The 10876-nt window shown below is 38.2% G+C and overlaps 5 protein-coding genes across 6 annotated transcripts; 4 read left to right on the top strand and 1 right to left on the bottom strand.

Annotated features, from left to right (window-relative positions):
- The first annotated feature begins 202 nt into the window (after positions 1-202).
- On the top strand, positions 203-2891 carry LOC135792841 (zinc finger protein 431-like). Its single transcript, XM_065303598.1, has 3 exons — positions 203-1373; positions 1428-2355; positions 2411-2891. Exons 1-3 carry the CDS (start codon positions 519-521, stop codon positions 2707-2709), a joined length of 2082 nt encoding a protein of 693 aa, XP_065159670.1. The 5' UTR covers positions 203-518; the 3' UTR covers positions 2710-2891.
- Positions 2892-2910: 19 nt separating this feature from the next.
- mRpL53 (mitochondrial ribosomal protein L53) lies at positions 2911-4096 on the top strand. The gene is made up of 3 exons (XM_065303603.1): positions 2911-3118; positions 3564-3686; positions 3748-4096. The coding sequence occupies exons 1-3, from the start codon at positions 2973-2975 to the stop codon at positions 3893-3895; spliced, it is 417 nt and encodes a 138-aa protein (XP_065159675.1). The 5' UTR covers positions 2911-2972; the 3' UTR covers positions 3896-4096.
- On the top strand, positions 3901-4145 carry LOC135792845 (uncharacterized). The gene has a single exon (XM_065303604.1). The coding sequence runs from the start codon at positions 3901-3903 to the stop codon at positions 4090-4092; it is 192 nt and encodes a 63-aa protein (XP_065159676.1). The 3' UTR covers positions 4093-4145.
- A 100-nt stretch (positions 4146-4245) lies between these two features.
- LOC135792842 (FK506-binding protein 59-like) lies at positions 4246-6442 on the top strand. Its single transcript, XM_065303599.1, has 6 exons — positions 4246-4406; positions 4546-4749; positions 4818-5329; positions 5391-5541; positions 5605-5963; positions 6189-6442. Exons 2-6 carry the CDS (start codon positions 4557-4559, stop codon positions 6339-6341), a joined length of 1368 nt encoding a protein of 455 aa, XP_065159671.1. The 5' UTR covers positions 4246-4406; positions 4546-4556; the 3' UTR covers positions 6342-6442.
- A 981-nt stretch (positions 6443-7423) lies between these two features.
- On the bottom strand, positions 7424-10786 carry LOC135792843 (serine/threonine-protein phosphatase PP1-beta catalytic subunit). Of its 2 annotated transcripts, XM_065303602.1 has the most exons (6): positions 10633-10699; positions 9922-10002; positions 9468-9599; positions 8487-8894; positions 8139-8425; positions 7424-8057 (listed from the first exon to the last, which is right to left on the bottom strand). In XM_065303602.1, the coding sequence occupies exons 1-6, from the start codon at positions 10682-10684 to the stop codon at positions 7950-7952; spliced, it is 1068 nt and encodes a 355-aa protein (XP_065159674.1). In that variant the 5' UTR covers positions 10685-10699; the 3' UTR covers positions 7424-7949. The 2 variants fall into 2 exon arrangements, with proteins under 2 accessions (XP_065159674.1, XP_065159673.1); XM_065303601.1 differs by lacking the exon at positions 9922-10002 and having other exon boundaries at positions 10633-10786.
- Positions 10787-10876: the final 90 nt, after the last annotated feature.

Genomic DNA, 10876 nt, shown 5'->3' with positions numbered 1-10876 from the left:
CAGATAAATCAGCACTGTGTTGCCGATTAATATATAATTACATGAAAATAATCTCAAGAAAGAATAAATTTCATCTGGTAGAGTAAAAATTAATAATTATTATAAGTGTGTAACCATAAATAAGTTTTAAAAACCGTTTAGTTTTATTTTTGGTGAGAAATAGCTCTGTCAAAAGATTCATCCCTTCCATTGGCAACAGTGCTCGTTAATGGCGCCGCACTGTTTCCGCTGCACACAGCATTGTTGTCAGTTCTAGTGTTTGTGCAGCAAAATAACAACTCAATTTGTTGTTGTGCGGCTATTTACAACAAATCCACCGCATCAATTATCACTCCCGCATAATTACCAAGTGATCAACATCGCGTCCAGGGTGGTCAGAGGGCTGCAAGCGTACGGATTGGCGTTGTTTAGAATGTAATACGTAAGGACCTTGAAACGTTGTCGATTGGTAATCAGCTCGCATCCGGTGACTGTCAAAAGGCGCTAGATTCAAATCCCACCAGCGAATCACATACAAAATGGAAGGATCCGAAGAAGAGTTACTCGAGAATGTGACCGATGAGTCCGGTAACAGCTACATGATTCAACGTATGACCGTTGATAATGCACAATTATTAGGCACAGAAATCTTACAAACTCCAAATGGTTTGGTTGTTGACTTGGGTGGTGATTTCATCCCTGTTAACTACAGTTCTGAAGATTTGCTTACACATGACATTACAGAAGAGGATAGAAATCTAGCTGCTGCTTTGGTGGCTGTACAATTCAGCCAGCAGCAAAAACAGCAACAGACACAGTCTGATGGTAGTGTTATTGTGAATACATCACTACCATCATTGCTAACTACACTTGATGGATCAAAAGTCCAACTGGGTGAACAACAAGTTCTCCTGCAGGATAAACAAACAGGTTTTCTTCAAATTGTTGATGCAGATGAACTGTACAAGCAGGATTTCGCCAAGTTTGATGAAAACACCCAACAATTGCAGCTGATTAAAGCAGAGGATCATGTCCAGGAGGTTGAAGCAAGGCCAGCAAAGAAAAGCCTCCCACACAAGAAGAGAATTCCAAGAAAACTCAAGAAGAATGAGAAGACTATTGTTACAAAGCTACAGAAATGTTCCTACTGTAATCAATACTTTGCTCTAGAAGAGATTAATGATCATCAAGCTGTTTGTCAAGCAAACATTGCTCCTGTGAATTCTTTCGCTTGTCAGTTATGCTCGACTAGTTTCAGTGATCAGTTGGCTTTCTTTGAGCATCTGAAGAAGCACTATGAGCCTGTGCAAGGTGACAAAGCAGGGGAGGTTGAAGAAATTGAAGATCAGTCTGAATCTGCAGATGCTATTTCAGATCACATCACTATTTTAAAAGTAAAATTTATTTTTGTTTTTTTGTGAACAAATTTTTATTAATTGATGTTTTAGGATGATGATATACTGCACAATCATGAAGGAACAATCATCAAGATTGAAGGTGCTAATGAAGACCAGAAAGAGACGTTTTTCTCATCGATTCTGCAACTGACATGCCTGCAGTGCAATCGGACATTCAGAAGGCAGAAGTTTTACGAAGCGCACATGCGTGAGATGCACGGAAACAAAGAAATGAACGAATTCAGCGAGACTGAAGATTTGATGGCAGGGATCAACGTCAACGCACACGGGGAAGTCACCGAAATTGAAGGTGATACCAAAGCGTGGTATCATCGCGACGATGAACTCCAAGCAACCGAAGAAGATTTGAAAGAACTGGAGGCCAAGGAACACGTGTGTCCGAACTGTAATCAACAGTTCATGGATCGCAGCACGTTGATTGATCACATGCTCAATTGTTCCGCGTATGCTGAAGAGGAGGAGGAAGAAGAAGACGTGGTGCCTAATAAAGTAATTAAAGATAAGGGAGTGAAGAAAACAAGAAGGAAGAACACTGCGAAAACTGAGCTGGAGTGCACGCTCTGCGACCGCAAGTTTCTACACCGGAATTCATTGGTTTATCATCTCAGGAGTCACACTGAACATCGCCCTTATCAGTGTGATCAATGCGGGAAGAGTTTCTTCGCGGCGAGTGCACTGAAAGTGCATTTACGATTGCATTCGGGTGAGAAACCCTATAGATGCGAGTTTTGTGGACGCCATTTCAGACAATGGGGCGATTTGAAATACCACTGTATTTCGATTCACTCTGATGAGAAACAATATCAATGTGAGTATTGCGGGAAGGAATTTGCGAGGAAATATTCCCTGATTGTTCATCGTCGGATTCACACCGGCGAGAAGAATTACCGGTGTGAATTTTGTGGAAAAAGCTTCCGGGCTTCGTCTTATTTACAGAATCACAGAAGAATTCATACAGGTAATTAATTTTTTTCATTTTATCATCACCCAAATTAATTTTTTTTTTTAATTAGGAGAGAAGCCACACGCGTGTGATTTATGCGGTAAAAGATTCCGCGTGCGTTCTGACATGAAACGCCACCTGAGAACACATTCGAAGTCCCGCAGAGTGAGCAGAATCACCGAGATGAAAGTCGAAAGCGTCGAGCATGTCCTCCCGCAAGAATCGGAAGACACCAATGAATCAATGACGCTCCTCAAGGAGGAAGATGACAACGCAGTACAATCGCTTCAGTATGAACAAGATGGTACTCTCGAGTCGATACGCGATGCGAATACTCTGTATGTGCACATGCCTATTTTGATTTCGTGAATGTAATCATTCAACAATTGCTAATAATTATGATCTAATTAATTATTATCTGTGCTATCCAAGCGATATTTTTCTTTCTTTTTAATTATTACGTATTACGAATACAGCGCGATATCAAAAATATTCGGTATGAGTAACAAGATGATAATTTTATGAATAAAAATGTGAAAATATTTGATCGATATGTGCAAAGTACGGTACTGGCTTGTTTTAGAACCTAGAATTTCATCATCAGCTGTTTAGTTGTGTTGCAGTGCAGCAAAATGTCGATTTATTATAGTGGAACGTACAAAAGATCAGCAGGAATTATTTCTGCGATTGCCAAACAAATGAAGTCGATTAACTTGAAGCCTGTGAAGAAGATTCAGGTTTCTTTTGATCCGTTTCATGCAAATGCCGTGACTGCAAGGTAAGTTTAACCTCAAAAGTTTAAAAATTTATTAAAACTTTAAAATTATCATATATTTATCATTTACTAAGTGAAATTAAGTCTAAAAATGTTTAAATTTATGTTTTTTCTTAGTATTTTGATGAAATATTTTATAAAAATTTAATTTTTGGTAGTTTTATTGATATTTAAAGATATTTACTAGCAAAATTTGAGCTTTTTACTAAAAATTTCAACAAAAAACATAATTTTCAATGATTTTTTATGTTTTTCTCTAAAAGATTATTGTTTTATTCATTTCTTAATGATACCAGCTAGTAACGCCTGCTGGCGGCGGCAAGTAATGTCTATAAATACATGAATAAAACGGGCGCACGCCCAGTCCTCTCCTGCCTCTCCTGAAATATCGATCGTGATCAATCCACCCGACACACAACCTAAACAAATCTTTCTCGCACATTTCCAGAGACTTTCTCTACTTTATCAACGCGCCTCGTATCATCAACACCAATCTGAACTGCGTGATCAAGCCGAATGTGGTCTGCGACCGTTCCGAGCCAGAGATTAAGATACATTTAACCGACTCAAGGTAACACACCATAGAAAACTTAAAAATAAATAAATACAATTGTGTTTTCTGTGTGTTACAGCCTGGTGACATTCAAAGCAAATAATTTAAACGTGCTGGAGATATTCCAGGCTTTCAACAAGCATATTAGTAGCCAAGTGAAGCAGGAAGAAGTAAGCACGTCTTCACAGACTGCGAAATTGGAGAAGAAGAAGTTGAAGAAGCGATAAAAGTCATGGGGATGAAAACGACGAATAACAAGAACTACCAGTTGAAGCTGATTGAAACAATCTACAATCAGATACCAGCATTCACTGATGTTTTCACAGAGGAGACATTTTACATGACTGTTATTTGTTTTGTATTGACCACCATTGTTTTGGTGTTCTTTATATCTAGATTTGTTACCATTAAAGCCGTAGATTAATTCATCGCTTATTTTGTAAGATATTTTATGTTGTAATAAAAATATTAAACCTCTGCACTGACTAGAACAATGTGTATGGAATATTCTGGAAGATATTCAAATTGCGCGCTGTATTTCCAGCGTATCATAGCAACACCCAACCATTTTCCCCCCTCATACAACGCTCCAATCGCAGTGAGCGACTTCGCCCGACTTCACCGCTCAAAAGCACAACTACACCGCATTTTTACTTCACTTTCTGACTTGTAAGTTGTGAGCTTTTGCCGGTTAAGTACGCGAGAAACACATTTTCATTCTTCAACTTCAAACAAAACGTGAGTGATTAATATTCAACCTATATACTTTTTTTGAACTGAATTATTCATGTTAAACATAATTTTATTGAAAGTTACTAGTCATCTTTCAATTCGCACGTGTTTTCCATTAAATTTCTAGAAGTTTCTTTGTTTGCAGAATAATTCAACATGCCTGAAATTGATATCTCTCCCAAACAAGACAAAGGTGTATTAAAAGAGATCCTCAATGAAGGACAAGGCAGTGAAACACCTCCAAATGGATGCAAAGTTAAGGTACACTACACAGGAACCCTACTGGATGGCACTCAGTTTGATTCAAGCAGAGATAGAGGCCAACCATTTGAATTTGATCTTGGCAAAGGTAAAAAACTTAATTTTTCGACCAAAAAATCCTAATTTTTAATAATTTCTTATTGTTTTTTCATACAGGGAGTGTTATAAAAGCATGGGACATTGGTGTAGCTACCATGAAGAAAGGGGAAAGGGCCATGCTCACTTGTGCAGCTGAATATGCCTATGGAGAGTCAGGAAGTCCACCTACAATTCCCCCAGGAGCTACACTAAAGTTTGATGTGGAAGTTATCAGTTGGATTGGGGAAGATCTCAGCCCTGGCAAAGATGGTTCCATCGAAAGAGTGATAATCACTCCTGGGGAAGGCTACACAACACCAAATGAAGGTGCTTTGGTTGATATCCACCTAATTGGAAAGCACAACGATCGTGTGTTTGATGAACGCGATGCTACTTTCAATATCGGCGAAGGTGCCGATGTGGATATCATCGAAGGAGTCGAAAAATCGCTGGAGAGTTTTAAAAAGAACGAAACTTCGAGACTGATCATCAAGGCAAAGCATGCCTATGGTAAAACAGGCTGTGAGAAACATGGCATTCCTGGCGATGCCACTGTTGAATTTACTGTTACATTAAAGTCATTTGAGAAGGTATTGATGACTATTTATCATGATACAGTGTAATTAAAGTATAATTGATTATTGTTTGCAGGCTAAAGAGAGCTGGTCAATGGATAGTCAGGAAAAAATCGATCAGAGTTTATTATACAAGGAAAAAGGCACGAATTACTTCAAAGCGGGCAAATTGGAACTCGCCGTCAAGATGTACAAGAAGATTTTGTCATGTTTAGAGTTTGATAAAAGTAATTATACTTTTAAGTGCCATAAAATACCATAAAATGTTGATTTTTAATGATTTTTCTTAGCTTTTGAAGGGGAATTAGCTGCAGAGAGGAATCCGCTCGTGCTCAGCGCGAATTTAAACCTTGCGTTGGTGTATCTCAAGCAGAACAACGCTTTTGAAGCGAAAAATGCTGCAACTGAAGCCATCAACCAAGATAATACCAATGAAAAAGCGTACTTTCGGCGTGGACAAGCATATCTGTTACTTAGGGAAGCTGAATTGGCTGCTGAAGACTTTGCAGCTTGTTTAAAGATTGAACCAAATAATAAAGCGGCTCAAGCGCAACTTGCGCTCTGCAAGAAAACGCTACAAGAGCAGTTACAGAAGGAGAAGAAAATCTACGGCAACATGTTCGCTAAGTTTGCCAAAATGGACACGCAGGTGAACAATTAATTTTTCATATCGACACTTTGTAGACTAGTTTCCCATTTTTTCACCAAGTGTTAACTATAGACACACTTGTTGTTCATTGATTTTTTTACCGTCTTTGTTAAATATAAAATAAACGAGAGAAAATTGTCTAAAAAGTATGAATTTGTTTCTTTTTTCAATATGGCGCTGGCGCTCATCTCGTCTTTTACGTGGTGGTGAATATTTTACACGCAGAAAGAAGAGGAGGAAAAGAAAAAAGAACCCGACGTGATGTCCTCGCTCGGAGAATGGGGCAAAGAGGATCGCGAGCGTGAACCGACCGAATTCGAGAAAGAAAACCCGAATATTCTACTGTTGAATGGCAGCGGCCAGTTTAAAGACATGTAATCCGTAGTATAGCCATGAGTTTAGGTTAAGATTTGTATGAAACTTGTGTTTCTTTATGTGAATTTCCATCACGATAGTAATAAAGAATCACTTACGAATAATTAACTGGATTTCAGCTACCCGCACGAAGTTGAACTGCTCTTTCGTTAACGTATTTTTCAACAATGACGCCATTAGCACGCTGCAGTTTTTAGCGTCGGTTGGTAAACAGTGTTGCCAACACAAAAATTTAAAACTAGTTAGACAGATACAAAACTAGGCAATTTTCTTACACGCAAACTAAATTACACTTTCAAAGATTAAAATTATGTTCCAAGTAATGTTATAATAATAAATAGATTTATATATTTTGAAATATACTTTTTAAATATTGTAAGTACGTATTAATAATAATAATTCAGTATGAACGCAAAATCTGTTAGTGTAAGATTTGTCATTGCGGCGAATTGAAAGATTGCAGACTTTCCAACACTGAACAACGTCGACTTTGTATTAAAAAACGCACAAAAACCTAATGTTAAATCATATAGGAACAAACAACAATCGTTAAATTTTCAAATTTCGCCCATCCTGCGCGCATTTTGAGCCGGCCATCTTGTTCTCCAAGCAAATCAACACTTACAAAAACAAAACGTGTCTCTCACATCTCATAAGATCAGCTGAGTTAACAATACTTGTAATAAAAGACAAACGATAGTGATCATCGTAGTGATACTAATAGTACTTACAACCTAATGTAACACAATATGCTTAACATAGTTATCGAAATAAATAAAATACGCTCGGCGCGTAATGAGACGAATGCAATCACCCTAATTATTGCATATTGCATATGGTTTAAAACGTTGCATATGGTTTAAAACGTTTCAAATTTGGTCAACCGTTCCGTAGAAATTGCAGTTATCATAAGCATGAATGTAGTAATTTTACAATCCGTTAAACATTAGATGGACCACATAGGAAATCTTTGGCTAATTAATTTATAGCTTCCCATCGCTTAGGCATCCCGCAACGCGCAACACTCGCAAAGGCCTCAAATCGTTTCAATTCAAATGTCGTGCGACTGACGAAAACACACTCAATGTTACAAATAGAATTCTTACATTTTGCTGCTGCTTACAGTACATACACACACAAACAAAATGTTTATTTATAGTTAACCTCTCTTTAGTTTGGTGTTGCTAGCTTTGCTTTGTCCCATCTTCACTCATCCTCGGCTTAAAAACGAGTAACAAAAATAAAATAAAATTTAATTCGTAATCAGTCAAAAATGTATGTAAGCTATGAATCCATTTGAAAGTAAGAAAGAAATTAAAAATGGTGACCTAAGTAATCGGAAGTAGACTACGACAAGACTGAACCGAACTGCCACGCCCTCTCTCTATCCGTAGAGATATTATTAATAAACGTTGAACATTCAAACGAGTACAGTGATAAGGTGGGCGGCCGTTTTAGTAATCTGTTAACTACGAATTACCTGGATTCTGTTTTTTTTTGTTCTTGGTTGCTGTTCGTTTCGGATTGTGTGGTTCAGACGATTGATTGATTGATTATTAAAGTATTGTTTAAAGATATAAATTAGATTGGCGTGTGGCATACGCGATGCGTTTATTTCTTCTTCCCCGCGGGCGCCTGTGAGCGCTGCGGCGTCACTGGCCTTCCTGAATTAGTACCTTGATATTGATATTTCGCTTTCTTCTCAGACGGCTTCAAAATCTACACAAACACACAAATTAGAGTTAACCTCACCAACTAGTTAAACATAACCTAACTTAATTTTTATAGAAATTAATTTACCTGGAATGAACACATGAGTGTTTCATCAACGCTCATCATCCCACCGGCGTTGTCAAACTCGCCGCAGTAGTTTGGCGCTGAAAACAGTGTTACCAACTGTCGCTTGGCGAAAAACTCATAACCATCCTCAACGACTTGATGCGCCCTGCAAATCAGGTCGAGATCGTGTCGGCTGAGGAATTTGCTCACCACATCCGCACCGAACGTGAACGATACACCACGATCGTTCTCGCCCCAACCCTGCACATCCTTATCTGGATCCGACCATAATAAATCGCATAATAAACCTAAAACCATACAAAAAAATATTTTTTTTAAAACAAAAAACACTAAAAATATTATAATTACCTGTGTCAGGTACATCTGTAGGCCGCATAATACGACGAATCTGCTCCATGCCCTGCAAGTCAGGACTCAGCCCGCCGTGGCAGCAGAAAATCTTCTCGTCGATAATGGCGGCGATCGGCAGGCAGTTGAAGCAATCCGTGAACGTCTTCCACAGCTTGATATTAAAACGCCGCTTGCATTCGTCGTAGAAACCATAGATGCGGTTAATCGACGCGCATTCGTGATTACCGCGCAGCAGGAAGAAATTCTCCGGGTATTTGATCTTGTACGCGAGCAGCAGGCATATTGTCTCCAGCGACTGCTTGCCGCGGTCGACATAATCGCCGAGGAAGAGATAGTTTGCCTCCGGGGGAAAACCGCCATATTCAAACAGTCGCAAAAGGTCTGTGTACTGTCCGTGGATATCACCTTCAAAAAATCATCAAAAATCAACAAAAAAATCAATATTTTATCATTTTTTGAGGTTAATTTCATGAAAAATCATTTTTTAAAGAAAAATATTAAAATCAGAGCTTGTTTTATGCTTATTTCAATAATTCATTGCTTTATTGATGGAAGCCTTTCTGCGTGCACATTCCTAACAAGATTTTTCCAGTGCACTCATTTCACTTTAATCAAATTAGGAAAACAAGCTGTTTGTTTGTTACCGCAAGCTCGCATTACGTCGTAATGCGCTATGTAAATGTTAATTACACGAATCAATAACGCGTGCTAATATGACAGACGTACGTCAAAAATACCACACATTATCAATTTTCTGCGTTTACGATGACTAAACACATGATAACAATGCGTTTTGCATTAAAACACAACAAAAAACTCAATTTTTGCGCAGATTCAAGCCGCCATCTTGTTTTCCAAGCAAATAAACACATAAAACGCTCGAAAATCTTCTAAAAATTAATATAAACACAATCTAAATATATTTTTACATGTGTGATGATAGAATATGCATGTTTACAGTATAAAATTCCTACTCACCACATATTTTCAACGGTGCTTCAAGCTCTAACAAAATGGGCTGCTGCAGAAAGATCTCTCTCGACTTGAGACACAGGCCGCGCACTTCCGACTCGCTCATCTGCACGGACTTGCCCGGCCGACATCCTCTTACTATAAACAAACATTCATAGCGTCAGCTCATTAAAATCCACTCGGCTTCACTTTGAACATAATAAAAATGTAAAACAAAATCAACAAAACGCGAGTCGAATGTTTCAAAAATTATAATCACGATGTATAAAGGAGCAACAAGACTAATTGTAACATTTCAACATAGCGCATAGAATATTGGAAAAGAGTTTTGGCAAAGCGGCAGGCAAAAGCGATGGAGAAAGAGTAAAGACTGCGGCGGTAGGCGGTGAATCGAAGATAAATGTAATAACATAATCGAATAAAAGACTACTACGTGTTAATAGTGTATCGGTTCTCTTACATTCGGAGGAGAAAATGTCTTTGAATTTGGTTTTCTTCTTTTGCAACTCTTGCGGCGCATCTTGCTGCTGTACTTTGTATACTTTAATGGCATTTTTGGCACACACGTAAAGCAGCACAAAAACAACAAGAGAATTCTTTCCAGAGTATAACAACGAACAGATTTCCTCAGATTATCTATCAGATAACAAGAAGAACACATTTTTCCACATAAAATTTGATTATTGCGGTGAATAATCCATTGAAAAAGCGCAAAATTTCGAACGAAAAATGCAACGTTTTCTTGTTATCTTGCGAATTTCGTACATAAATCGTGTCTTACACCAATTGATGAATGTTTGCAAGTGTTTCTTATGTGAGAAATTAAAGAAACTACAAAATAATGTAACAAACTCATGAAAATTAGATGAAAACTGTTCACATCAGAGATGCGCAGCTGAAAGGCTCCCACAGAGAACGAAAGAACTTACAAAAAGAGTTGGAACCGTGTGTGTGTTAAAGTGTGACTATAAATATAATTCGTCGACGGTTTTAGTCCGCATTCGAAATGTTGAGACGCCGACGCTGCTGCGATTGGGGCCGACAGACGCAATGGCCCGACCGGAGGCTTGTCACTGACGCCGCAATTTTGTGATCGAACTGCACGTTGGTGATGAACGCGATACGCACGCACTTAGGCTAAAAGAGATTGCGAATTATTTGCTTAAATTACCTTCTAATAATCGCTGTATTAGACTGTCGACGTTTAATTCTGGCTCCGCCATTTTTGTGAATTTAGCTTTTGACGTGTAGGCACACTAACATTTTAGTAAGAAAAACCCCAAACGTGTATAGTGGGGACTTTTCTTGTCATTTAGTTACTATACCACGCATGCGCATTGAGGTATTCATCAAACCGTTTGAAATTTAAACAATATTTTAGTTTTAAACATTTTTATCACTAATTATGTATTGCA

The sequence above is a fragment of the Atheta coriaria genome, unplaced genomic scaffold (assembly GCF_025399875.1).
Source record: "Atheta coriaria isolate IRGN ID8LTWV9N9 unplaced genomic scaffold, Caltech_Dcor_3.1 hic_scaffold_5_pilon, whole genome shotgun sequence".
NCBI classification, from domain to species: Eukaryota; Metazoa; Arthropoda; class Insecta; order Coleoptera; family Staphylinidae; genus Dalotia; species Dalotia coriaria.
This window is presented reverse-complemented; position numbering and strand designations above follow the sequence as displayed.

Excerpts from the sequence above, each read along its gene's own strand:
- LOC135792843 (XM_065303602.1), bottom strand. The coding sequence starts at position 10,684 with ATGGCGGAGCCAGAATTAAACGTCGACAGTCTAATACAGCGATTATTA. Across the intron at positions 10,003-10,632 it reads AATACAGCGATTATTAGAAG|TATACAAAGTACAGCAGCAA; the intron begins GTAATTTAAGCA and ends ATGCCATTAAAG. Across the intron at positions 8,895-9,467 it reads AGCACCGTTGAAAATATGTG|GTGATATCCACGGACAGTAC; the intron begins GTGAGTAGGAAT and ends GATTTTTTGAAG.
- LOC135792841 (XM_065303598.1), top strand. The coding sequence starts at position 519 with ATGGAAGGATCCGAAGAAGAGTTACTCGAGAATGTGACCGATGAGTCC. Across the intron at positions 1,374-1,427 it reads ATCACATCACTATTTTAAAA|GATGATGATATACTGCACAA; the intron begins GTAAAATTTATT and ends TTGATGTTTTAG. Across the intron at positions 2,356-2,410 it reads TCACAGAAGAATTCATACAG|GAGAGAAGCCACACGCGTGT; the intron begins GTAATTAATTTT and ends TTTTTTAATTAG.
- LOC135792842 (XM_065303599.1), top strand. The coding sequence starts at position 4,557 with ATGCCTGAAATTGATATCTCTCCCAAACAAGACAAAGGTGTATTAAAA. Across the intron at positions 4,750-4,817 it reads TGAATTTGATCTTGGCAAAG|GGAGTGTTATAAAAGCATGG; the intron begins GTAAAAAACTTA and ends TTTTTCATACAG. Across the intron at positions 5,542-5,604 it reads ATGTTTAGAGTTTGATAAAA|CTTTTGAAGGGGAATTAGCT; the intron begins GTAATTATACTT and ends GATTTTTCTTAG.
- LOC135792845 (XM_065303604.1), top strand. The coding sequence starts at position 3,901 with ATGGGGATGAAAACGACGAATAACAAGAACTACCAGTTGAAGCTGATT.
- mRpL53 (XM_065303603.1), top strand. The coding sequence starts at position 2,973 with ATGTCGATTTATTATAGTGGAACGTACAAAAGATCAGCAGGAATTATT. Across the intron at positions 3,119-3,563 it reads GCAAATGCCGTGACTGCAAG|AGACTTTCTCTACTTTATCA; the intron begins GTAAGTTTAACC and ends GCACATTTCCAG. Across the intron at positions 3,687-3,747 it reads ATACATTTAACCGACTCAAG|CCTGGTGACATTCAAAGCAA; the intron begins GTAACACACCAT and ends TGTGTGTTACAG.